The following is a 23,988-nucleotide window of genomic DNA, read 5'->3' as shown; positions in this document are numbered from 1 at the left end:
AGCATGGGGACACGGGGACAACGCAGGGACATGGGGACATGGGGACGCAATGGGGACCTGGGGACATGATGGGGCCACAGGGAACGCCATGGGGGTTCTGTGGGGACACAGGGACGCGTTGGGGACACGCTGGGGACATTATGGGGACATGGGGATGTGCTGGGGACATGATGGGGACACGATGGGGACACGGGGATATGCTGGGGACATGGGGACGCGCTGGGGACATGATGGGGACGTTATGGGGACACCGTGGGGACGTGCGGCCCCGCGCAGGGACGTGGCGCGCGGCTACGAGAACGTCCCCATCCCCTGCGTGAACGCGGTGGACGAGGAGCCCTGTCCCGACGACTACAAATACATCGCGGAGAACTGCGAGACGTCGACCATGAACATCGACCACAACATCACGCACCTGCAGGTGGGCCTCGAAACCGCCCCCGGGGCGGGGGAACGGCTTGGGGGGGCCTCGAAACCGCCCCCCAGGGGGAGAAACGGCTTCGGGGGGCCTCGAAACCGCCCCCGGGGCGGGGAAACGGCTTCGGGGGGCCTCGAAACCGCCCCCGGGGCGGGGGAAACGGCTTTGGGGGGCCTCAAAACCGCCCCCCGGGGGGAGAAACGGCTTTGGGGGGCCTCAAAACCGCCCCCCGGGGGGAGAAACGGCTTCGGGGGGCCTCGAAACCGCCCCCCGGGGGAGAAATGGGGGGTTGGGGGGCCTCGAAACCGCCCCCGGGGGGGAGAAATGGGGGGTTGGGGGGCCTCGAAACCGCCCCCCGGGGGGAGAAAGGGGGGTTCTGGGCTTTGGGGGGCCTTGAAACCACCCCCCGGGGGGGGAGAAATGGGGGGCTCCGGGCTCTGGGGGGCCTCGAAACCGCCCCCGGGGGGAGAAACGGCTTTGGGGGGCCTCGAAACTGCCCCTGGGGGGAGAAATGGGGAGTTGGGGGGCCTCGAAACCGCCCCCCGGGGGAGAAATGGGGGGCTCCGGGCTTTGGGGGGCCTCGAAACCGCCCCCGGGGGGGGAAACGGCTTTGGGGGGCCTCGAAACTGCCCCCGGGGGGAGAAATGGGGAGTTGGGGGGCCTCGAAACCGCCCCGGGGGGGGGGGGGAGTGGGAGCTTTGGGGGGGCCTCGAAACCACCCCCGCAGGGGGAAACGGGGGTTGGGGGGCCCCGAAACTGCCCTCCGGGGGGAGAAACGGGGGGTTCTGGGCTTTGGGGGGGGCCTCGAAACCACCCCTGCGGGGAGAAATGGGGGGTTGGGGGGGGGCCTCGAAACCACCCTCTGAGGGGAAACGGGGGGTTGGGGGCCTTGAAACTGCCCTTGGGAGGAGAAACGAGGGGTTGGGGGGCCTTGAAACCACCCCCTGGGGGGAGACAGGGGGGTTGGGGGGGGAAATGGGGGGTTGGGGGGCCTCGAAACTGCCTCCAGGGGGAGAAATGGGGCGTTGGGGGGCCTCGAAACCACCCCCGGAGGAAATGGGTTGGAGGGCCTTGAAACCACCCCCTGGGGGGAGAAACGGGGTTGGGGGTGCCTCGAAAATGCCCCTGGGGGGAGATGGGGGGGTTGGGGGGCCTTGAAACCACCGCTCGGGGAAACGGGGGATTCTGGGCTTTGGGGGGGCCTAGAAACCGCCCCCGCGGAAGGGAAATGGGGGGTTTGGGGCTTTGGAGGCGCCTCGAAACCGCCTCCGGGGGGAGAAACGGGGGGGTTTGGGGCTTTGGGCGGCCTTGAAACGGCTGTTTTGGGGCTGGTGACAGTGACATGTCCCCCCCCCCAGCACTGCACGTGCCAGGACGACTGTTCCTCCAGCAACTGCCTGTGCGGGCAGCTCAGCATCCGCTGCTGGTACGACAAGGTGAGCGGGGACAAAATGGCCGCCGGGACCTGAAATTCATGTTGGGAGGGCTAAAATGGCCCAGAAAGGCCATTGGGGGGGCCTTGAAACCACCATTGAGGTTAGGGCACCCCTGAAACTGCCTTGGGGATTCTTGAGACCGCCCTGGGGTACTTTGAAACCGCCATGAGGGTTGGGGCACCCCTGAAACTGCCCTTGGGGACCCCAAAACTGCCCCAGGGCCTCTTGAAACTAACGTTGAGGACCCTGGAACTGCCATGGGGGCCCTTGAAACCACCGTTGGGACCCTGAAACCAAGACTAGGGGCCCTTAAAACTGTTACCAGGGCTTGGACACCCCTGAAACTGCTGTGGGGAGTCTTGAAACTGCCATTGGGGGACCCTGAAACTGGCCTGGGGACCCTTGAAACTGCCTTGGGGACCCTGAAACTACCCTGGGGAGCTTGAAACTGCTATTGGGGACCCTGAAAATGCCGTGGGGACCCTCGAAACCGCTGCGGGGACCCTCGAAACTGCCACTGGGGATCCCGAAACTGCCCTGGGGAGCTTGGAACTGCTGTGGGGACCCTGAAACTGCCGTGGGGATCCTCGAAACCATCATGGGGGGATCCCGAAACTGCCCTGGGGAGCTTGAAAGTGCTATTGGGGACCCTGAAACTGCTGTGGGGATCCTCGAAACCACCGTGGGGGATCCTGGAACTGCCCTGGGGACCTTGAAACTGCCGCGGGGCCCCTCGAAACCGCCACTGGCGATCCCGAAACTGCCCTGGGGAGCTTGAAACTGCCATTGGGGACCCTTGAAACCTACTGGGGACCCTGAAACTGCTGTGGGGACCCTCGAAACCACCGTGGGGGATCCTGGAACTGCCCTGGGGACCTTGAAACTGCCGCGGGGCCCCTCGAAACCGCCACTGGGGATCCCGAAACTGCCCTGGGGAGCTTGAAACTGCCATTGGGGACCCTTGAAACCTACTGGGGACCCTGAAACTGCTGTGGGGACCCTCGAAACAACTGCGGGGCCCCTTGAAACCACCACTGGGAATCCCGAAACTGCCCTGGGGAGCTTGAAACTGCCACTGGTGACCCTGAAACTGCCACTGGGGACCCTGAAGTGACCGTGGGGCCCCTCGAAACCGCCCCCAGGACGGGCGGCTGCTGCAGGAGTTCAACAAGATCGAGCCCCCCCTGATCTTCGAGTGCAACCAGGCCTGCACGTGCTGGCGGAGCTGCAAGAACCGCGTGGTGCAGAGCGGCATCAAGTGAGCCCGGGGCGGGAGACGGCCCCGGAACCGGGAAACGCTTCCCCGGATCCCGGGAAACGGCCCCAAATCCGGGACACGGCCCCGGAACCGGGAGACGGCCCCAAAACCTGGGAAACGGCCCCAAATCCGGGAAACAGCCCCAAAATCCGGGAGACGGCCCGGGAACCAGGAGACGGCCCCGAAACCCGGGAAATGGCCCCAAATCCGGGAAACGGCCCCGGAACCGGGAGACGGCCCCAAAACCTGGGAAACGGCCCCAAATCCGGGAAACGGCCCCAAAACCCGGGAAATGGCCCCAAAACCTGGGAAACGGCCCCAAATCCGGGAAACGGCCCCAAAATCCGGGAAACGGCCCCAAATCCGGGAAACGGCCCCAAAATCCGGGAGACGGCCCGGGAACCCGGGAAACGGCCCCAAAATCCGGGAAACGACCCGGAACCGGGAAACAGCCCCGAACCCTGGGAAATGGCCCCGAAACCCGGGAAACGGCCCCGGAACCTGGGAAACGGCCCCAAATCCGGGAAACGGCCCCGAAACGGCCCCAAAACCCGGGAAACGGCCCCAAAACCTGGGAAACGGTCCCAAAATCCGGGAAACGGCCCCAAAACCGGGAGACGGCCCCGGAACGGCCCGAAACCCGGGAAACGGCCCCGGAACCCGGGAAACGGCCCCAAAATCCAGGAAACGGCCCCGAAATGGCCCCAAAACCCGGGAAACGGCCCCAAAACCTGGGAAACGGCCCCGAAACCTGGGAAACGGCCCCGAAACCTGGGAAACGGCCCCCAGATCTGGGAAACGGCCCCAGAATGCAGGAAACGGCCCCGAAACATCCCCAAAACCTGGGAAACAGCCCCGAAACTGCCCCCAAAACCCGGGAAAAGGACCCCAAAAGCCAGGAAACGGCCCCCAAACCTGGGAAACAGCCCTGAAACCCCATGAAATGGACCCGAATGGGCCCAAACAGACCCAGGAACCCCCCAAAAGGGCCCAAACGGGCCGGGGAACCCCCCAAGGACCCCCCGAACGGCCCCGAACCCCCATGAACGACCCCGAGTGCCCCCCCCCATAAAGAGCCCCCAAGTCACCCAAATGGCCCAAAACGGCCCCAAATGGCCCCAAAACGGCCCCAAACGTCCCCAAAACGGTCCCCGACGCGACCCCCCCCCGCAGGGTCCGGCTCCAGCTCTACCGAACGGCCAAGATGGGGTGGGGGGTGCGGGCGCTGCAGCCCATCCCCCCCGGCACCTTCATCTGCGAGTGAGTGCGGGGCAATTCGGGGCAATTCGGGGCAATTTGGGGCAATTTGGGGCATTTTGGGGCATTTCGGGGTGTTCTGGGGGTGCCTTGGGGCGCTTGGAGGCCGTTTGGGGCAATTTGGGGCGTTTCGAGGCGCTTTGACACGTTTTGGGGGTGGTTCAGGGTGGCCTGGGGCACTTTGAGGCGGTTTGGGGCAATTTGGGGCCGTTTGAGGCACTTTGGGTGGTTCGTGGGTGGGATGAAGCAGTTTGAGGTGCTTTGGGGGCAGCTCAGAGCGGTTTTTGGGGGCGATTTGGGGGAGTTTTGGGGCAGTTTGGGGGTGGTTTGGGGCAATTGGAGGTGGTTTGGGGGCAGTTCAGAGTGTTTTGGGGCAGTTTCAGTTGGTTTGGGGGCAGTTTGAGGTGGTTTGGGGGCAGTTTTGGGGTGATTTGGGGGTTTTGGGGCAGTTTTGGGGTGATTCTGGGCAGTTTTGGGGTGATTCGGGGCAGTTTTGGGGTGATTTGGGGCAGTTCCGGGGTGTTTCGGGGCAGTTCCGGGGTGTTTCGGGGTGATTTGGGGCAGTTTCGGGGTGATTCGGGGCAGTTCCGGGGTGTTTCGGGGCAGTTCCGGGGTGTTTCGGGGCAGTTCCGGGGTGTTTTGGGGTGATTCGGGGCAGTTTTGTGGTGATTCGGGGCAGTTTCAGGGTGATTCGAGGCAGTTTTGGGGTGATTCGGGGCAGTTCCAGGGTGTTTTGGGGTGATTCGGGGCAGTTTCGGGGCAGTTTTGGGGTGATTCGGGGCAGTTCCGGGGTGTTTTGGGGCAGTTCCGGGGTGTTTCGTGGTGATTCGGGGCAGTTTTGGGGTGATTTGGGGCAGTTTCAGGGTGTTCGGGGCACCTCCCGGCTCACCCCGCTCTCAGGTACGTCGGGGAGTTGATCTCGGACGCGGAGGCCGACGTCCGCGAGGACGATTCCTACCTGTTCGACCTGGACAACAAGGTGGGCCCCGGCGTCCGGGAAAGGGCCCCGGCGTCCGGGAAAGGGCCCAGGCGTCCGGGAGGGGCCCCGGCGTCCGGGAATGGGCCCAGGCGTCCGGGAATGGGCCCAGGCGTCCGGGAGGGCCCCGTGACACCCCCCCGCCCCCCCAGGACGGCGAGGTGTACTGCATCGACGCCCGTTACTACGGCAACGTCAGCCGCTTCATCAACCACCTGTGCGACCCCAACATCATCCCGGTGCGGGTGTTCATGCTGCACCAGGACCTGCGCTTCCCCCGCATCGCCTTCTTCAGCAGCCGCGCCATCCGCGCCGGCGAGGAGCTGGGGTGCGCGGGGGGCGGATGGGGGGCGGATGGGGGGCGACGTGGGGCGATATGGGGCGGATACGGGGGGCTGCCATGGGGCGGATATAGGGGGCTGCAGGCTGCTATGGGGTGGATACAGGGGGCTGGGGGCTGCTATGGGGTGATATGGGGGGTGGGGGCTGCCATGGGGCGGATACGGGGGGTGGGGGGGTGCTATGGGGCAGATACGGGGGGCGGAGGGTGCTATGGGGCGGATATGGGGCAGATACAGGGGGCTGCCATGGGGCGGATACAGGGGGCTGGGGGCTGCTATGGGATGATATGGGGGAGATATGGAGGGCTGGGGGCTGCTATGGGGCAGATACGGGGGGGCTGCCATGGGGCAGAGGCTGCTATGGGGTGATGGGGGCCTGTGGGCTGCTATGGGGCTGCTATGGGGTGGATACAGGGGGCTGGGGGCTGCTATGGGGTGATGGGGGGGTGTGGGCTGCCATGGGGCAGATACGGGTGTTGGGGGCTGCTATGGGGCAGATATGGGGAGTAGGGGGTGCCATGGGGTGGATATGGGGCAGATACAGGGCCCTGGGGGTTGCTATGGGGCAAATACAGGGGGCTGCGGGCTGCTATGGGGTGATATGGGGCAGATACGGGGGGCTGCAGGCGTGCTATGGGGTGATATGGGGGATGAGGGCTGCTAGGGGGCAGATATGGGGGCCTGGGGGCTGCTATGGGGCAGATTGGGAGCTGGGTGGTGCTATGGGGTGATACGGGGGGCTGGATGATGCTATGGGGGGATACAGGAGCCTGGGGGCTGCTATAGGGCTGCTCTGGGGCAGTTATGGGGCCTGGGGGCTGCTCTGGGGCTCTAGGGGGCTCTAGGGGCCCATGGGGGGCTCTGGGGGTCGCTCTGGGGGCTCTGTGGGGTCTCTATGGGTCTCTGTGGGTCTCGGGGGTCTCAGTGGGTCTCTGTGGGTCTCAGTGGGTCTCTATGGGGTCTCTATGGGTCTCAATGGGTCTCAGTGGGTCTCTATGGGTCTCAGTGGGTCTCAGTGGGTCTCAATGGGTCTCAGTGGGTCTCTATGGGTCTCAGTGGGTCTCAGGGGTCTCTGTGGGGTCTCTATGGGTCTCTATGGGTCTCTATGGGTCTCAGTGGGTCTCAATGGGTCTCGGGGGTCTCAGGGGTCTCAGTGGGTCTCTATGGGTCTCAGTGGGTCTCAGTGGGTCTCTATGGGTCTCAGTGGGTCTCTGTGGGTCTCTATGGGTCTCTATGGGTCCCTATGGGTCTCTATGGGTCTCTGTGGGTCTCTATGGGTCTCTATGGGTCTCTATGGGTCTCAGTGGGTCGCGGTGGGTCCGGGCGGGTCCCGGGGCTCCCGGTTCCGGTTCCGGTGCCGAGCGGGGGCTTCCGGCGCAGCTTCGACTACGGCGACCGGTTCTGGGACATCAAGAGCAAGTACTTCCCGTGCCAGTGCGGCTCCGAGAAGTGCAAACATGGCGACGGCGAGGGCGGGGCCAGGGGCGGCGCCCGCGAGGGCGGGGCGGACGGCGGCCCCGCCCCCGCCCCGCCCCTGCCGTGACGCCCCGCCCACCGCTCCACCCCCCCCCCGGCAACTCCACACGTCCCCCTCACCCCCCGCCCCAGCCGCGGGAGGCTCCGCCCACCAGACCCGCCTCCTCGGAAGGCCCCGCCCAACCTGCCCCTCCCCGGAGAACGGCGCGAGGCTCCGCCCCCCCGGTCTGGACACGCCCCCTCCTGCCCTGACGCCCCGCCCACCACTCCCCCCCCCCCGCAACTGGACACGCCCCCCGCCGCCGCGGGAGGCCCCGCCCACCGTCGCCTGGACACGGCCTGGTTGCAGGAGGCCACGCCCACTCCCCAGACCCCGCCCCTTTGAGCCCCGCCCTCTCCGCGGACCCATCCCTTCTCCCCCCCACCGAGACTCCGCCCCTTCTAGACACGCCCCCGCGCGCCGCACCGAGACCCCGCCCACCCGACACTGCGAGGCCCCGCCCCCTCTGAGCCCCGCCCCCGTGTCCCCCCCCCCCCCCCAATTTTTTAATTGTCCCCAATAAAAGTTGGAGCCGAAACCGGGATCCGGGGGGGGGAGGGGCTGAGTGACACGAGGGGCCCCGGCGTCCGGGGGGGAGGGGCCAAGGAGGGGCCCAGGCGTCCGGGGGCTTCACACTTTATTGCAGGTCTGGGGGATCCGCAGGACCCTATAGCCCTCCCCCATAGCACCTATGGGGCCCCACGGCCCCCTATAGAATCCATGACCCCCTATAGGACCCATAACCCCCTATAGAATCCATAACCCCCTATAGGGCCCATAACCCCCTATAGAATCCATGACCCCCTATAGAATCCATAACCCCCTATAGGATCCATAACCCCCTATAGGACTTATAACTCCCTATAGGATTCCATAGCCTCCTATAGGACCCATAGCTCCCCTATAGGGTCCCATAACCCCCTGTGGGACCCCATAGCCCCCCATAGCCCCCTATAGGGCTCCATAACCCCCATAGGACCCCACAGCCCCCCTATAAGACCCATAACCCCCTATAGGGCCATATAACCCTTCTATGCAGCCGCCGAGCTCCCCTATAGAGCCCTATAGCCCTCCCCAGTCCCTATAGAGACCCACAGCCCCTGTATGGCCCTATAGCCCCGATCCCCCGGGGACCCCCAACCCCTCTATAGGGCACAATAACCCCCTATACGGACCTATAGCCCCCCCATAGAGCCCCATAGCCCCAACCTAGACCCTAATACTGACGCACAGCCCCCACCATGGCCCCTATAGGGCCCTATAGCCCCCAGCTGGAGCTCAATGCTCCCCCCGACGTTTAGCAGACCCCTATGGAGCCCCACGGCCCCCCTATAGGTGCGTGTTGGCCCCTATAGAGCCCCATGGCTCCACGTTAGGCCCTTATAGGGCCCTCCTGCCCATGCACCGGGCTCTATAGAGCCCCATAGGAGCCTATACAGACCCCTGTAGAGCCCCATAGGTCTCTATATGCATTCTATAGGCCCCTATAGGTGCTATGTGAGCACCTATGGCTCCCCATGGATCTCTATAGGTCCCTATAGGTCCCTAGAGGCGCTACATGATTCAGGACCAAATGCACCTATAGATCTCGTCGGTTCCTATAAGTGCCTATACATTCCTATAGGCGCTATGTGAGCCAGGACCACCTACACCCATAGATTCCATAGGTTCCTATAGATCCCATAAGTTCTTATAAGTGCTTATATGAGCCAGGACTGGATACATCTATAGATCCCATAAGTTCCTATAGGTGCTACGTGAGCCAGGACTGGATACATCTATAGATCCCATAGGTGCCCACAGGAGCTACGTGAGCCAGGCCCAGACGCTCCTAGAGATTCTATAGGTTCCTATGGATCCCATATGTTCCCCTAAGTGCTACATGAGCCACGGCTGGATACTCCTATGGATCCCATAGGTCCCCATAGGCTCTACGTGAACCATGGCTGGATCCTCTTATGAATCCCATAGGTTCCTCCAGGTGCCTATAGATTCCATAAGCGCTATGTGAGCCAGGGCAGATGCACCCAGAGGTTCCTCAAAGTTCCTACAGGTGCCTATAGATCCTATAGATTCCGTAAGTGCTAGGCAAGCCAGCGGCGGATGCACCCAGAGGTTCCTACAGGTTCCTATAGATTCCATAGGCGCTGGGCGAGCCGGGGCGGATGCACCCAGAGGTTCCTATAGGCTCCTATAGGTTCCATAGGCGCTAGGTGAGCCAGGCGCGGATGCACCCAGAGGTTCCTATAGGCTCCTATGGATTCCATAGGCGCTAAGTGAGCCGGGGCGGATGCACCCGGAGGTTCCTCTAGGCTCCTATAGGTGATTCCATAGGCGCTAGGTGAGCCAGGGGCGGATGCAGAGGTTCCTGTAGGTTCCTATAGGCTCCTATAGGTGATTCCATAGGCGCTAGGTGAGCCATGGGTGGATGCACCCGGAGGTTCCTATAGGTGATTCCATAGGCGCTAGGTGAGCCAGGGGCGGATGCAGAGGTTCCCGTAGGTTCCTATAGGCTCCTATAGGTGATTCCATAGGCGCTAGGTGAGCCAGGGGCGGATACAGGCGTCGTAGACCGGCCGGCTCGAGTGCCACCGCGTGTGGGGGACCCCGGGGACGGAGCAGCCCCCGATGGCCCCGCGGGCGTCCAGCGTCTTCAGCCCGAACGTGTCCTGCAGGTACACCTGGAAATACAGCGTCACCCGTCACCCGGTGTGCCTGTACCCCTAAACGTGTCCTGCAGGGTACACCTGGAAATACAGCGTCACCGTGTCACCCGGTGTGCCTGTACCCCCTGAACGGGTCCTGGAGGTACACCTGGAAATACAGCGTCACCCGTCACCCGGTGTGCCTGTACCCCTAAACGTGTCCTGCAGGGTACACCTGGAAATACAGCGTCACCGTGTCACCCGGTGTGCCTGTACCCCCTGAACGTGTCCTGCAGGTACACCTGGAAATACAGCGTCACCCGTCACCCGGTGTGCCTGTACCCCCAAACGTGTCCTGGAGGTACACCTGGAAATACAGCGTCACCGTGTCACCCGGTGTGCCTGTACTCCCTGAATGTGTCCTGGAGGTACACCTGGAAATACAGCGTCACCCGTCACCGTGTCACCCTGTCACCAGGTGTCCCTGTACCCCCGAACGTGGCCTGCAGCTACACCAGGAACAACAGCCGCACCAAGTCATCGTCACCGGTGTCACTTTGTCACCCGGGTCACGCAGTGTCCCTGCCCCCGTGTCCTGGAAACACACTCAGAACCGCCTCCCCCCCCCCGCCATGTCCCTGTGTCCCTGTGTCCTCGGTGTCCCGGTGTCACCGTGTCCCGGTGTCACCGTGTCCCCATGTCACCGTGTCCCGGTGTCCGGCGCTCACCGCCTGTGCCCGCATCTCCCGCACGGTCTCGTTGGCGTCGTAGAAGGCGAAGAGGCTGCGGGGGTGAGGGGGGGGTCAGCGGGGGGGCCCCGGCGTCCGGGGGTTCCCCCGTCACCCTCTAAGGGGCCCCGGCGTCCGGGTGTCCCCCCGGTGTCACCTGCTCTGCCACGGGGTGATGACGCCGTCGTCGGGGCCCCCGATCAGGACGAGGTTCTGGATCCGGAGCAGGTTCCGCTTCCAGGCTGGGGAGGGGGGGGCTGCTCAGACGGGACCCCCTATAGCAGCCCCTAGAGCTCCTATAGGAGCACCTAGAGCCCCCATAGGAGCCCCTAGAGCTCCCATAGGATCCAACAGAACTCCCCTAGGACCCTCTATAACTCTGACAGGGACCCCTAGAGCTCCCATAGGACCCCATATAGCCCCCATAGGAACCCTTAGAGCTCCTATTGCCCCCCTAGAGCTCCTATAGGACCCCCTATAGACCCCATAGGATGCCCTGGAGCTCCCATAGGGCCACCTATAACCACCATAGGACCCCTAAGAGCCCCCATAGGGCCCCCTAGAGCCCCCACAGGACCCCCAGAGCTCCCCTAGGACCCCCTATAACCCCCAGAGACCCTCCTAGCGCTCCATGGGACGCCCTAGAGCTCCCCTAGGGCCCCCTATAACCACCATAGAAGCCCATATAGGCCCCATAAGACCACCTATAGCTCCTATAGCCTTCATAGAGCTCCTATAGGACTCCCTATAGTGCCCATAGGATGTCCTATAGCCCCCAGAGACCCTCCTAGAGCTCCCCTAGGACCCCCAGAGCTCCCCTAGGGCCCCCTATAACCAACATGGGACCCCATATAGACCCCATAGGACCCCCTTAGAGCTCCTATAGCCCCCCCTAGAGCTCCTATAGGATCCCCTATAGTCCCCACAGGATGCCCTAGAGCTCCCATAGGGCACACTATAACCAACATAGGACCCTCTATAGCCCCCATAGGACCCCCTAGAACTCCCCCAGCGCGCCCTATAACCACCAAAGGATCCCCTATAACCCCCCTAGGACCTCCTCCCCTACTACCCCCTATAGCCCCCAGAGGACCCCCTAGAGCTCCCATAGGACCCCCTATAGCCCCCACCGGGCCTCCTAGAGCTCCAATAGGACCCCAGAGCTCCCCTAGGACGCCCTATAACCACCATAGGATGCCCTATAGCCCCCATAGGGCCCCCTAGAGTTCCGCTCCCCTAGGACCCCCTATAACCCCCATAGGGCCCCCTAGAGCTCCCCTAGGGCCCCCTATAACCACCATAGGACCCCATATAGGCCCCATAGGACCACCTAGAGCCCCCACAGGAACCCCAGAGCTCCCCTAGGACCCCCTATAGCCCCCATAGGGCCTCCTAGAGCTCCCATAGGACACCCTAAAGCTCCCTAGGGCCCCCTATAACCACCATAGGATGCCCTATAGCCCCCATAGGGACCCCTAGAGTTCCCCGAAGGATCCCCATAGCTCCCCTAGAACACCTATAGCCCCCATAGGGCCCCCTAGAAATCCCCTAGGACCCCCTAGAGCTCCCTTAGGACCCGCTATAGCTCCCATAGGGCTCCCTAGAGCTCCTATAGGGCTCCCTAGAGCTCCCATAGGGCTCAATAGAGCTCCTATAGCCCCCCTACAGCTCCTATAGAACCCCCTATAGTCCCCATAGGATGCCCTATAGCCCCCATAGGGCCCCCTAGAGCTCCCCTAGGACCCCCTAGAGACCCCTAGGCCCCCCATAGCCCCCATAGAACCCCCTAGAGCTCCTATAGGCGTTCCTAGACCTCCTATAGGACCCTCTATAGTGCCCATAGGATGCCCTAGAGCTCCGATAGGCTCCCCTATAACCATCATAGGACCCCCTATACCCCGTATAGGGCCCCCTAGAGCTCCCACAGGACCCCCAGAGCTCCCCTAGGACCCCCTATAGCCCCCATAGGGCTCCCTAGAGCTCCCCTAGGACCCTCTAGAGCCCCCATAAGGCCCCCTAGAGCTCCATGGGACGCCCTAGAGCTCCCCTAGGGCCCCCTATAACCACCATAGGACGCTCTATAGCCCCATAGGAACCCCTAAAGCTCCCTATAACCACCATAGGACCCCCTACAGGCCCCATTGGACCCCCTACAGCTCCCCTAGGACCCCCCAGAGCTCCCCTAGGACCCCCTATAACTCCGATAGGAACCCCTAGAGCTCCCCCAGGAACCGCTATAACCCTCATAGGTCCCCCTAGAGCTCCCATAGGGCCCCCTATAGCCCACACAGGACCCCCAGAGCTCCCACAGAACCCCCTATAGCCCCCATAGGACCCCCTAGAGCTCCCATAGGACCCCCTAGAGCTCCCCTAGGACCCACTATAGCCCCCATAGGGCCCCCTAGAGACCCCATGGGATCCCCAGAGCTCCCCTAGGACCCCCTATAGCCCCCACCGGGCCTCCTAGAGCTCCCATAAGACCCCCTATAGCCCCCATAGGACCCCCTAAAGCTCCTATAGACCCCCTAGAGCTCCTATAGAACCCCCAATAGACCCCATAGGATGCCCTAGAGCTCCCCTAGGGCCCCCTATAACCACCATAGGACCCTCTATAGCCCCCATAGGAACCCCTAGAGCTCCTATAGACCCCCTAGAGCTCCTATAGGACCCCCTGTAGTCCCCATAAAATGCCCTAGAGCTCCCATAGAGCACACTATAACCACCATACGACCCTCTATACCCTTCATAGGACCCCCTAGAACTCCCCCAGGGCCGCCTATAACCACCATAGGACCCCCTATAGCCCCCCTAGCACCCCGAGAGCTCCCATAGGACGCCCTATAGCCCCCATAGGACCCCCAATAACACCCATAGGACCTCCTAGAACTCCCATAGGACCCCCTAGAGCAGCCATAGGACCCCCAAGAACTCCTATAGGACCCCCTATAACCCCCATAGGGCCCCCTAGAGCTCCCCTAGGACCCCCTATAGCCCCCATAGGACCACCTAGAGCTCCCCCAGGGCCCCCTATAACCACCATAGGACCCCCTACAGGCCCCATTGGACCCCCTACAGCTCCCCTAGGGCCCCCTATAACCACCATAGGACCTTCTATAGCCCCCATAGGACCCCCTAAAGCTCCTATAACTCCCCCAGAGCCCCCACAGGATCCCCTAGAGCTCCCATAGGACACCCTATAGCCCCCATAGGGCCTCCTAGAGCTCCCATAGGACACCCTAGAGCCCCCATAGGATCCCTAGAAATCCCTAGGACCCCCTAGAGACACCCAGGACCCCCTATAGCCCCCATAGGACCCCCTAGAGCTCCTATAGACCTCCTAGAGCTCCTATAGGACCCCCTATAGACCCATAGGATGCCCTAGAGCTCCCATAGGGCACACTATAAACACCATAGGACCCCCTATAGCCCCCATAGGACCCCGAGATCTCTCATAGGACCCCCTATAGCCCCTAAAGGACCCCCTAGAGCTCCCCTAGGACCCCCAGAGCTCCCATAGGACCCCCTATAGCCCCCATTGGCCCCCCTAGAGCTCCCCTAGGGCCCCTATAACCCATAGGACCCTCTATAGCCCCCATAGGACCCACTAGAGCTCCCATAGGACCCCCTAGAGCTCCCCTAGAACCCACCATAGCCCCCATAGGGCCCCCTAGAGATCCCACGGGATCCCCAGAGCTCCCCTAGGACCCCCTATAGCCCCCAAAGGGCCCCCTAGAGATCCCACAAGAACCCCCAGAGCCCCCATAGGATCCCCTAGAGCTCCCCTAGGGCCCCCTATAAACCACCATAGGACCCCCTAGAGCTCCCATAGGACCCCCTAGAGCTCCCCTAGGACCCACTATAGCCCCCATAGGGCCCCCTAGAGACCCCATGGGATCCCCAGAGCTCCCCTAGGACCCCCTATAGCCCCCACCGGGCCTCCTAGAGCTCCCATAAGACCCCCTATAGCCCCCATAGGACCCCCTAAAGCTCCTATAGACCCCCTAGAGCTCCTATAGAACCCCAATAGACCCCATAGGATGCCCTAGAGCTCCCCTAGGGCCCCCTATAACCACCATAGGACCCTCTATAGCCCCCATAGGACCCCCTAGAGCTCCTATAGACCCCCTAGAGCTCCTATAGGACCCCCTGTAGTCCCCATAAAATGCCCTAGAGCTCCCATAGAGCACACTATAACCACCATACGACCCTCTATACCCTTCATAGGACCCCTAGAACTCCCCCAGGGCCGCCTATAACCACCATAGGACCCCCTATAGCCCCCCTAGCACCCCAGAGCTCCCATAGGACGCCCTATAGCCCCCATAGGGCCCCCTAGAGCTCTCTTAGGGCCCCCGATAACCACCATAGGACACTCTATAGCCCCTATAGGACCCTCTAGACCTCCCATAGTACCCCCTATAGCTCCCATAGGACCTCTAGAGCTCCTATTGCCCCCCCAGAGCTCCTATAGGATCCCCTATATTCCCCATAGAATGCCCTAGAGCTCCCATAGGACCACCTATAACCATCATAGGACCCCTTATTGCCCACATAGGGCCCCCTAGAGCTTCATGGGACGCCCAAGAGCTCCCCTAGGGCCCCCTATAACCACCATAGCACCCCCTATAGCCCCGATAGAACCCCCTAGAGCTTCTATAGGATTCTCTATAGTCCCCATAAGATGCCGAGAGCTCCCCTAGGGCCCCCTAGAGCTCCCCTAGGACCCCATATAGACCCATAGGACCCTCTAGAGCTCCCATAGCATGCCCTAGAGCTCCCCTGGGACCCCTATAGCCCCCATAGGACCCCCTAGAACTCCATAGGACCCCCTAGAGCCCCCATAGGACCCCCTAGAGCTCCTATAGCCCCCCTAGAGCTTCTATAGGATCCCCTATAGTCCCCATAGGATGCCCTAGAGCTCCCATAGGGCCACCTATAACCACCACAGGAACCCTAAGAGCCCCCATAGGCCCCCTAGAGCCCCCATAGGACCCCCAGAGCTCCCCTAGGACCCCCTATAACCCCCATAGGACCCCCTACAGCCCCCATTGGACCCCCTACAGCTCCCCTAGGGCCCCCTATAAACACCATAGGACCCCATATAGGCCCTATAGGACCAAACAGAGCTCTTATAGCCACCCTAGAGCTCCTATAGGACCCCCTATAGTCCCCATAGGATGCCCTATAGCCCCCATAGGGCCCCCTAGAGCTCCCCTAGGACCCCCAGAGCTCCCCTAGGACCCTCTAGAGCCCCCATAAGGCCCCCTAGAGTTCCATGGGACGCCCTAGAGCTCCCCTAGGCCCCCCATAGACCCCATAGGACCCCCTAGAGCTCCCATAGGACACCTAGAGCCCCCCATAGGACCCCCTAGAGCTCCCATAGGACCCCCAAGAGCTCGCCTAGGACCCCATATAACCCCCACAGGGCCCCCTAGAGCTCCATAGGACCCCCTATGGCCCCCATAGGAACCCCTAGAGCTCTTATAACCCCCCTAGAGCTCCTATAGGATCCCCTATAGTCCCCATAGGATGCCCTAGAGCTCCATAGGGCCACCTATAACCACCATAGGACCCACTATAGCCCCCATAGGGCCCCCTAGTGCCCCCACAGGACCCCAGAGCTCCCCTAGGACCCCCTATAACCACCATAGGATGCCCTATAGCCCCCATGAGGCCTCCTGGAGCTCCCCTAGGACCCCCAGAGCTCCCCTAGAACCCCCTACAGAACCCCTAGAACTCCCATAGGACCCGCTATAACCCTCATAGGGCCCCCTAGAGCTCCCATAAGGCCCCCTATAGCCCCCATAGGACCCCCTAGAGCTCCCATAGGACCCCCTATAGCCCCCACCGGGCCTCCTAGAGCTCCAATAGGACCCCAGAGCTCCCCTAGGACGCCCTATAACCACCATAGGATGCCCTATAGCCCCCATAGGGCCCCCTAGAGTTCCGCTCCCCTAGGACCCCCTATAACCCCCATAGGGCCCCCTAGAGCTCCCCTAGGGCCCCCTATAACCACCATAGGACCCCATATAGGCCCCATAGGACCACCTAGAGCCCCCACAGGAACCCCAGAGCTCCCCTAGGACCCCCTATAGCCCCCATAGGGCCTCCTAGAGCTCCCATAGGACACCCTAAAGCTCCCTAGGGCCCCCTATAACCACCATAGGATGCCCTATAGCCCCCATAGGGACCCCTAGAAATCCCCTAGGACCCCCTAGAGCTCCCTTAGGACCCGCTATAGCTCCCATAGGGCTCAATAGAGCTCCTATAGGGCTCCCTAGAGCTCCCATAGGGCTCCCTAGAGCTCCCATAGGGCTCAATAGAGCTCCTATAGCCCCCCTACAGCTCCTATAGAACCCCCTATAGTCCCCATAGGATGCCCTATAGCCCCCATAGGGCCACCTAGAGCTCCCCTAGGACCCCCTAGAGACCCCTAGGCCCCCCATAGCCCCCATAGAACCCCCTAGAGCTCCTATAGGCCCCCTAGACCTCCTATAGGACCCTCTATAGTGCCCATAGGATGCCCTAGAGCTCCCATAGGCTCCCCTATAACCATCATAGGACCCCCTATACCCCGCATAGGGTCCCCTAGAGCTCCCACAGGACCCCCAGAGCTCCCCTAGGACCCCCTATAGCCCCCATAGGGCTCCCTAGAGCTCCATGGGACGCCCTAGAGCTCCCCTAGGGCCCCCTATAACCACCATAGGACCCTCTATAGCCCCATAGGAACCCCTAAAGCTGCTATAACTCCCCCAGAGTCCCCATAGGATCCCCTAGAGCTATATGGGACCCCCGCCCTATAGCTCCCCTAGGACCCCCTATCAGCTCCATAGCACCCCCAATATGTCCCATAGAACCCCCTAGACCTGCGCTAGGATCCCCTATAGCCTCCCTAGGACCCCTAGAGCTCCCATAGGCTCCCAGAGCTCCCCCATAATCCCCAGAGTCCCTATGGGAGTTCCTGACACAGCGCCTATAGTCCCCATACACATTGCCCCATACCTCTTTATAGTTTCTATAGTGCTCTCTATAGACCTCTTATAACCTTTTCTATAGTTCCTAATGAAGCCCCCTATAGCTCCCATAGACCTCCCGAGCCCCTACAGCGCCCCATAGATTTTCCTACACCCTATAAGCATTAAGAACCCTTATAGCCCCCATAGACGGCCCCAACCCCTATAGCCCTTTCTACAGCCACCACTGGAGCCCCCCTATAGACCTCACAGGCCCCTATGGAGCCCACAGTTCCCTATGGGCTCCACTAGGCCCTTCTGGGCGCTATAGGGCCCTATAGGCGCCCACCGCTGGCGTTGGGGTTGAGCCGCTCGTCGTTGAGCACGGCCAGGAAGTCGCTGCTGTTCAGGTAGAGGTCGCGGTGGTGCGGATCTGCGCCAAAATCGCGGGAATTCACCCCAAAACCACGGGAATCCACCCCAAAATGAGCATCTCCTCCCTCCCCAGGGCGGGATGTGCGCCAAAATTGCGGGAATTCACCCCAAAACCACGGGAATCCGCCCCAAAACCACCGGAATCCGCCCCAAAACGATCATCCCCCCCCCTCCTCGGGGTGCGGATCTGCGCCAAAATCGCGGGAATTCACCCCAAAACCACAGGAATCTACCCCAAAATGAGCATCTTCTCCCTCCCCAGGGCGGGATCTGTGCCAAAATTGTGGGAATTCACACCCAAAACCATGGAATTCACCCCAAAACCATGGGAATTCGCCCCAAAACCATGGGAATTCACCCCAAAAGGAGCATTCCCCCCCTCCCCAGGGCAGGATCTGCGCCAAAATCGCGGGAATTCACCCCCAAACCATGGGAATTCACCCCAAAACCATGGGAATTCACCCCAAAATGAGCACCCCCCCCCGGGGCAGGATCTGCGCCAAAACAGCAAAGAATTCACCCCAAAACCACGAGACTCCACCCCAAAATGAGCATCCCCTCCCTCCCCAGGGCGGGATCTGTGCCAAAATTGCAGGAATTCACCCCAAAACCACAGGAATCCACCCCAAAAATGAGCATCCCCTCCCCTGGCTGAGAACTCCTCTGTGGCAGTATCTGCCCCAAAACTGCAGGAATTCACCCCAAAATGAATTGCCCCCCCCCATGCTGCACAACAGGGGCATTTGGGGACTTTTGGGGGGGTTCGGAAAGGGTGTTTGAGGCTGTTTCAGGGTGCTTAGCGGTATTTCAGGCTGTTTTGGGGGTATTTTTGGGTGTTTCGGGGGTGTTCTGTGGTATTTCAGGCTCTTCAGGGGTATTTGGGGGTATTTTGGGGTGTTTCGGGGTTGCCTGGGGGTGTTTTGGGGTATTTCCAGCTGTTCCAGGGGTATTTGGGGGGGGGGGGGGTTGGGGGTGCTCGGGGATGTTTTGGGGTATTTCTAGCCCTTCCGGGGGTATTTGGGGGTATTTCAGGGTACCTAAGGCTATTTAGGGGGTGTTCTGGGCTACTTCAGGCTGTTTCGGGGGTATTTTCGGGTGTTTGGGGGTTGTTCTAGGGCATTGCAGGCTGTTCTGGGGGTATTTGGGGGTATTTTGGGGTGTGTCAGGGTGCGCGGGGGTATTCTGGGGTATTTCAGGCTGTTCTGGGGGTGTTTCGGGGGTACTTCAGGCTGTTTTGAGAGTATTTTGGGGTGTTTCAGGGTGTTTAGCGGGTGTTCTGGGGTACTTCAGGCTGTTCTGGTGGGTATTTTTCGGGTGTTCGGGGGTGTTTCGGGGGTGCTTCAGGCTGTTCTGGGGGTGTTTGGATGTGTCTGGGGTGTTTCGGGGTACTCGGGGCTGTCCCGCACCGTTCCAGTAGTTACACACGGACACGTCCTGGCCCAGCGGGGTGTAGCACAGTCGGTACAGGTTGGACTTCATGTGTCGCGGGAACAACCAGCGCAGGTAGCGGGTGTCTGTGGGGGGGCGGGTTGGAGGTCTGGGCCCCCCAAGACCCCCCGGGGACCCCCCAACACCCCAGGAACCCCCAGGGACCCCCCAACACCCAGAGACCCCCCAACACCCCAGGGACCCCCCCCAGGGACCCCCCAACCCCCCGGGGACCCCCCAACACCCCAGGGACCCCCCAGGGACCCCCCAGGGACCCCTCAACCCCCCGGACACCCCCAGGGACCCCCCCAAGCCCCTCAGCATCCCCCCCCCCCCCAGACCCCCAAATGCCCCCCCAGGACCGCCCAAATCTCCCCAACACCCCAGACCCCCCCCCGGACCCTCCCACCCCCGCCAGACCACGCCCCCATTAGCCCCGCCCACCCCTTAGCCCCGCCCCTCATGATCCACAGAGCCGCCCGGCCCTAGCCCCGCCCTCATGACCACGCCCCCCGAGACCCTCCCGGCCCCACCCACCCTCTGGCCCCGCCCCTCACCCTCCAGAGACCTCCCCAACTCCGCCCCACCCTCCTGGGCCCCGCCCCGTGACCACGCCCCCCCCAGACCCTCCCAGACCCCGACCCTTCCCACCTCCTGGCTCCGCCCCCCCGGAGACCCTCCCGGCCCCACCCAGCCCCTAACCCCGCCCATCCCTAGCCCCACCCCCTCTGGCCCCGCCCCTCACCCCCCCCAGAGACCCCATCTCCCTTCCCCCAAGACCTCCCAGTCCCTCCGCCCCACCCCCCCCCCCGCCGGCCCCGCCCCCGCCGGCCCCGCCCCTCACCCTGCAGAGACCTTCCCAGCCCCGCCCCCACACACCCTCCCGGACCCCGCCCCCGTGACCACGCCCCAAGACCCTCCCAGCCCTCGGGCCCCGCCCACCCCTGCCGGCCCCGCCCCTCACCACCCACAGCCCCTCCTAGCTCCCCCCTAAGTCCCCCCCAGCCCCCGCAGGCCCCGCCCCCGCGCGGGCCCCGCCCACCGCTCAGGCCCCGCCCACCCCCAGGCCCCGCCCCTCCGCAGGCCCCGCCCCTCACCGCCGTACTGCCCCATCTGCGGCGCGGCCAGCGAGATGAAGCTGCGCACGTTGTGCTGGGGCATCGTGCAGAGCAGCGCGCGGCAGATGAGCCCGCCTGCGGGGGGGGCCCAGGCGTCCGGGGGGGCCCAGGCGACCGGGTACCCCCCCCGGAACCCCCCCTTACCCCCAGGAGGGGCCCAGGCATCCGGGAACCCCCCCGGAACCCCCCCTTGCCCCCAGGAGGGGCCCAGGCGTCCGGGGGGGCCCAGGCGGCCGGGTACCCCCCCCGGAACCCCCCCTTACACCCAGGAGGGGCCCAGGCGTCCGGGGGGGCCCAGGCGGCCGGGTAACCCCCCCGGAACCCCCCCTTACCCCCAGGAGGGGCCCAGGCGTCCGGGGGGGCCCAGGCGTCCGGGGGGGCCCAGGTGTCCGGGTACCCCCCCCAACCTTCCCCGACCCCCACGAGGGGCCCAGGCGTCCGGGGGGGCCCAAGCGTCCGGGTACCCCCCCCGGAACCCCTCCTTATCCCCAGGATGGGCCCAGGCGTCCGGGGACCCCCCCAAACATCCCCCCCGCCTCCACGAGGGGCCCAGGCGTCCGGGGGCTCCCCAAGATGCTCCCCCATTCCCAGGAGCCCAGGAAGGGCCCAGGCGTCCGGGCACCCTCCCTTCTCCCCCCAAAGGGGGCCCAGGTGTCCGGGAAGGGCCCAGGTGTCCGGGAAGGGCCCAGTACCCCAGGAGGTCCCTGGTGTCCCCAAAGGCCCCAGGAAGGTCCCTAGGAAGGTCCTTGGTACCCCGGGAAGGTCCCTGGAGGACCCTGGAAGGTCCCGCGCACCCCAGAAGATCCCAGAGGGCCCCAGGAGGTCCCCAATACCCAGGAAGGTCCCCGGAAGGTCCCTAGGAAGGTCCTTGGTACCCCAAGAAGGTCCCTGGAAGGCCCTGGAGGGCCCTGTGCACCCTGGAGGACCGCGGAAGGTCCCTGGTACCCTGGAAGGTCCCTGGTACCCCCAAAGGCCCCAATACCCGGGAAGGTCCCCAGGAAGGTCCCTAGGAAGGTCCTTGGTACCCCAGGAAGGTCCCCGGTACCCACAAAGATCCCCGGAAGGTCCCCGGTACCCGGGAAGGTCCCTGGAAGGTCCCCGGTATCCCGGAAGGTCCCCGGAAGGTCCCCGGTACCCGGGAAGGTCCCCGGAAGGTCCCCAGAAGGTCCCTGATACCCAGGAAGGTCCCCGGAAGGTCCCCGGTACCCCGGTACCCCGGCACCCCCCGCATACCCTGGCTGTAGCACAGCAGGTGGACGCCGGCGGCCGCGTTGGCCATGATGGGGGCCACGGCGCGGCGGAAACCCTCGACCTGCAGCCAGAGCGGCCGCAGCGACTGCCCCCGGTCGAACAGGTCCACGACCGTCACGTTGGTGCCGGGGTGGCTCTGCGGGGCCCAGGCGTCCGGGGGGGCCCAGGCGTCCGGGAAGGGCCCAGGCGTCCGGGCACCCTCGTTTCCCTCCCAGGGGCCCAGGTGTCCGGGAAGGGCCCAGGCGTCCGGGCGCTCCGTCCCCGCCCTCCGCCCCGGGGTGTCCCCAGGGGATCCCGGATCCCGTCCGGCCGGTTCTGCCCAGACTCGTCCGCAGGGCCCGGGCGTCCGGGAAGGGCCCAGGCGTCCGGGCGCCGTCGGGAGGGGGCGGGGAGGGGACCCGGGCGGCCGGGACAGCCAAGGGGGGGTCGAGGGCGCGTGGGGGCCCCGGCGTCCGGGGTGGGGGGGGGGCAGGTGTCCGGGAAGGGCCCCGGCGTCCGGGGGGAACCGGGTGTCTGGGAAGGGCCCCGGCGTCCGGGCGCTCCGACCCCGCCCTCCGCCCCGGGGTGTCCCCAGGGGATCCGGGATCCCGTCGGGCCGGTTCTGCCCAGACTTGGCTGCAGGGCCCGGGCGTCCGGGGGGACCCGGTGTCTGGAGGGGCCCTGGTGTCCGGGGGGGCCCAGGCGTCCGGGGGCTCCCCAAGATGCTCCCCCATTCCCAGGAGCCCAGGAAGGGCCCAGGCGTCCGGGCACCCTCCCCTCTCCCCCCAAAGGGGGCCCAGGCGTCCGGGCAGGGCCCCATTCTCCGGTCGGTCCCGGTCCCGGTCGGTCCCCGTTCCCCGTCAGTCCCATCCCCGGTCAGTCCCCAGTTGGTCCCCATTCCCGGTTCCCATCCCCGTTCCCCGGTCGGTCCCTGTCCCTGGTCAGTCCCGTTCCCGGTCAGTCCCCATTCCCGGTTGGTCCCTGTTCCCCGGTCAGTTCCCGGTCAGTTCCCGGTCGGTCCCCATCCCTGGTCGGTCCCATCCCTGTTCCCGGTCGGCCCCATTCCCGGTCGCTCCCTGTCCCCGGTCGGTCCCGTTCCCATTCCCGGTCGGTCCCGTTCCCGGTTGTCCCCATTCCCGGTCACTCCCGTTCCCATTCCCGGTCGGTCCTGGTCCCGGTTGTCCCCGTTCCCGGTTGTCCCCATTCCCGATTGGTCCCGTTCCCATTCCCAGTCGGTCCCTGTTCCCTGGTCATTCCCCGGTCAGCCCCGTTCCCGGTCACTCCCGTTCCCATTCCCGGTCGGTCCTGGTCCCGCTCCCGGTCGGTCCCCGGTCGGTCCCGTTCCCGGTTGTCCCCATTCCCGGTCAGTCCTGTTCCTGGTCGCTCCCGTTCCCATTCCTGGTCGGTCCTGGTCCCGGTTGTCCCCATTCCCGATTGGTCCCGTTCCCATTCCCGGTTGGTCCCTGTTCCCTGGTCATTCCCCGGTCAGTCCCATTCCCGGTCGGTCCCGTTCCCGGTTGTCCCCATTCCCGGTCGGTCCCGTTCCCATTCCCGGTCGGTCCCTGTTCCCTGGTCATTCCCCAATCAGTCTCGTTCCCGGTTGTCCCCATTCCCGGTCAGTCCCGGTCCCATTCCCGGTCAGTCCCATTCCCGGTCGCTCCCATCCCATTCCCGGTCGCTTCCCGTTCCCGGTTGTCCCCATTCCCGGTCGCTCCCATCCCCATTCCCGGTCGCTCCCATTCCCGCTCGCTCCCGTTCCCGTTCCGGTCCCCCCGCGCTCACCTCGTTGATGAACTCCCGCAGCTGCCGGAAGTCGGCCGGGCTGTCGAACAGCCCGTGCACCACGATGACCGGCCGGGCCGGCCCCGGTACCGGCCCCGGTACCGGAACCGGAACCGGCCCCGCGGGGGGGGGCCGCCAGCAGCAGCAGCGCCAGGAGGGGCCCCCGCGAGCAGCGCGGCCGCGGGGGGGGGGCCCCCCCCGAGCTCCGCGTGGGGCTGGGGGCATCTGCGGGGGGGAGGGGAGGGGAGGGGGGGGTCACGCGTGGGGCCCCGGCGGCCGGGGGGGGGGGAGGGGGGGGTCCCTCCGCTCCGTGTTTACCTCCCGGCTCCCCTCCCCCCTCCGCACGTCAGTTCCGGCGGCCCCCGGCAACCGCGGGCGGCCCTGGCAACCGCCCCCCCCCCCCGGCTGCGGGGCCCAGGCGTCCGGGACCCCCCCATCCCCCCCCCAAAGGGGCCCAGGCGTCCGGG

General features: G+C 64.1%; 2 protein-coding genes across 2 annotated transcripts in view; one reads left to right on the top strand and one right to left on the bottom strand.

The window, feature by feature from the left end:
- The window catches only part of LOC148591531 (histone-lysine N-methyltransferase EHMT2-like), a 33,297-nt gene extending 26,068 nt beyond the window's left edge, over window positions 1-7,229 (top strand). Inside the window, exons 22-28 of the mRNA XM_088537408.1 lie at window positions 277-421; window positions 1,777-1,854; window positions 2,997-3,112; window positions 4,286-4,372; window positions 5,270-5,348; window positions 5,498-5,673; window positions 7,067-7,229. Coding sequence (XP_088393534.1) covers window positions 277-421; window positions 1,777-1,854; window positions 2,997-3,112; window positions 4,286-4,372; window positions 5,270-5,348; window positions 5,498-5,673; window positions 7,067-7,229 — 844 coding nt within the window. The remainder of the gene's footprint in view (window positions 1-276; window positions 422-1,776; window positions 1,855-2,996; window positions 3,113-4,285; window positions 4,373-5,269; window positions 5,349-5,497; window positions 5,674-7,066) is intronic.
- Window positions 7,230-9,739: 2,510 nt separating this feature from the next.
- Window positions 9,740-23,746, bottom strand: PPT2 (palmitoyl-protein thioesterase 2; the record flags this gene model as incomplete). Its single annotated transcript, XM_088537407.1, has 8 exons — window positions 9,740-9,883; window positions 10,576-10,630; window positions 10,733-10,817; window positions 17,878-17,961; window positions 19,370-19,477; window positions 20,489-20,584; window positions 21,743-21,896; window positions 23,522-23,746. Coding segments are annotated over 8 exons (951 nt in total), but the record flags the coding sequence as incomplete, so codon positions are not given.
- Window positions 23,747-23,988: the final 242 nt, after the last annotated feature.

The sequence above is a fragment of the Tinamus guttatus genome, unplaced genomic scaffold (assembly GCF_059628265.1).
Source record: "Tinamus guttatus ecotype Peru unplaced genomic scaffold, ASM5962826v1 Tinamus_guttatus_pri_ptg000759l, whole genome shotgun sequence".
Classification (NCBI taxonomy): Eukaryota; Metazoa; Chordata; class Aves; order Tinamiformes; family Tinamidae; genus Tinamus; species Tinamus guttatus.
This window is presented reverse-complemented; position numbering and strand designations above follow the sequence as displayed.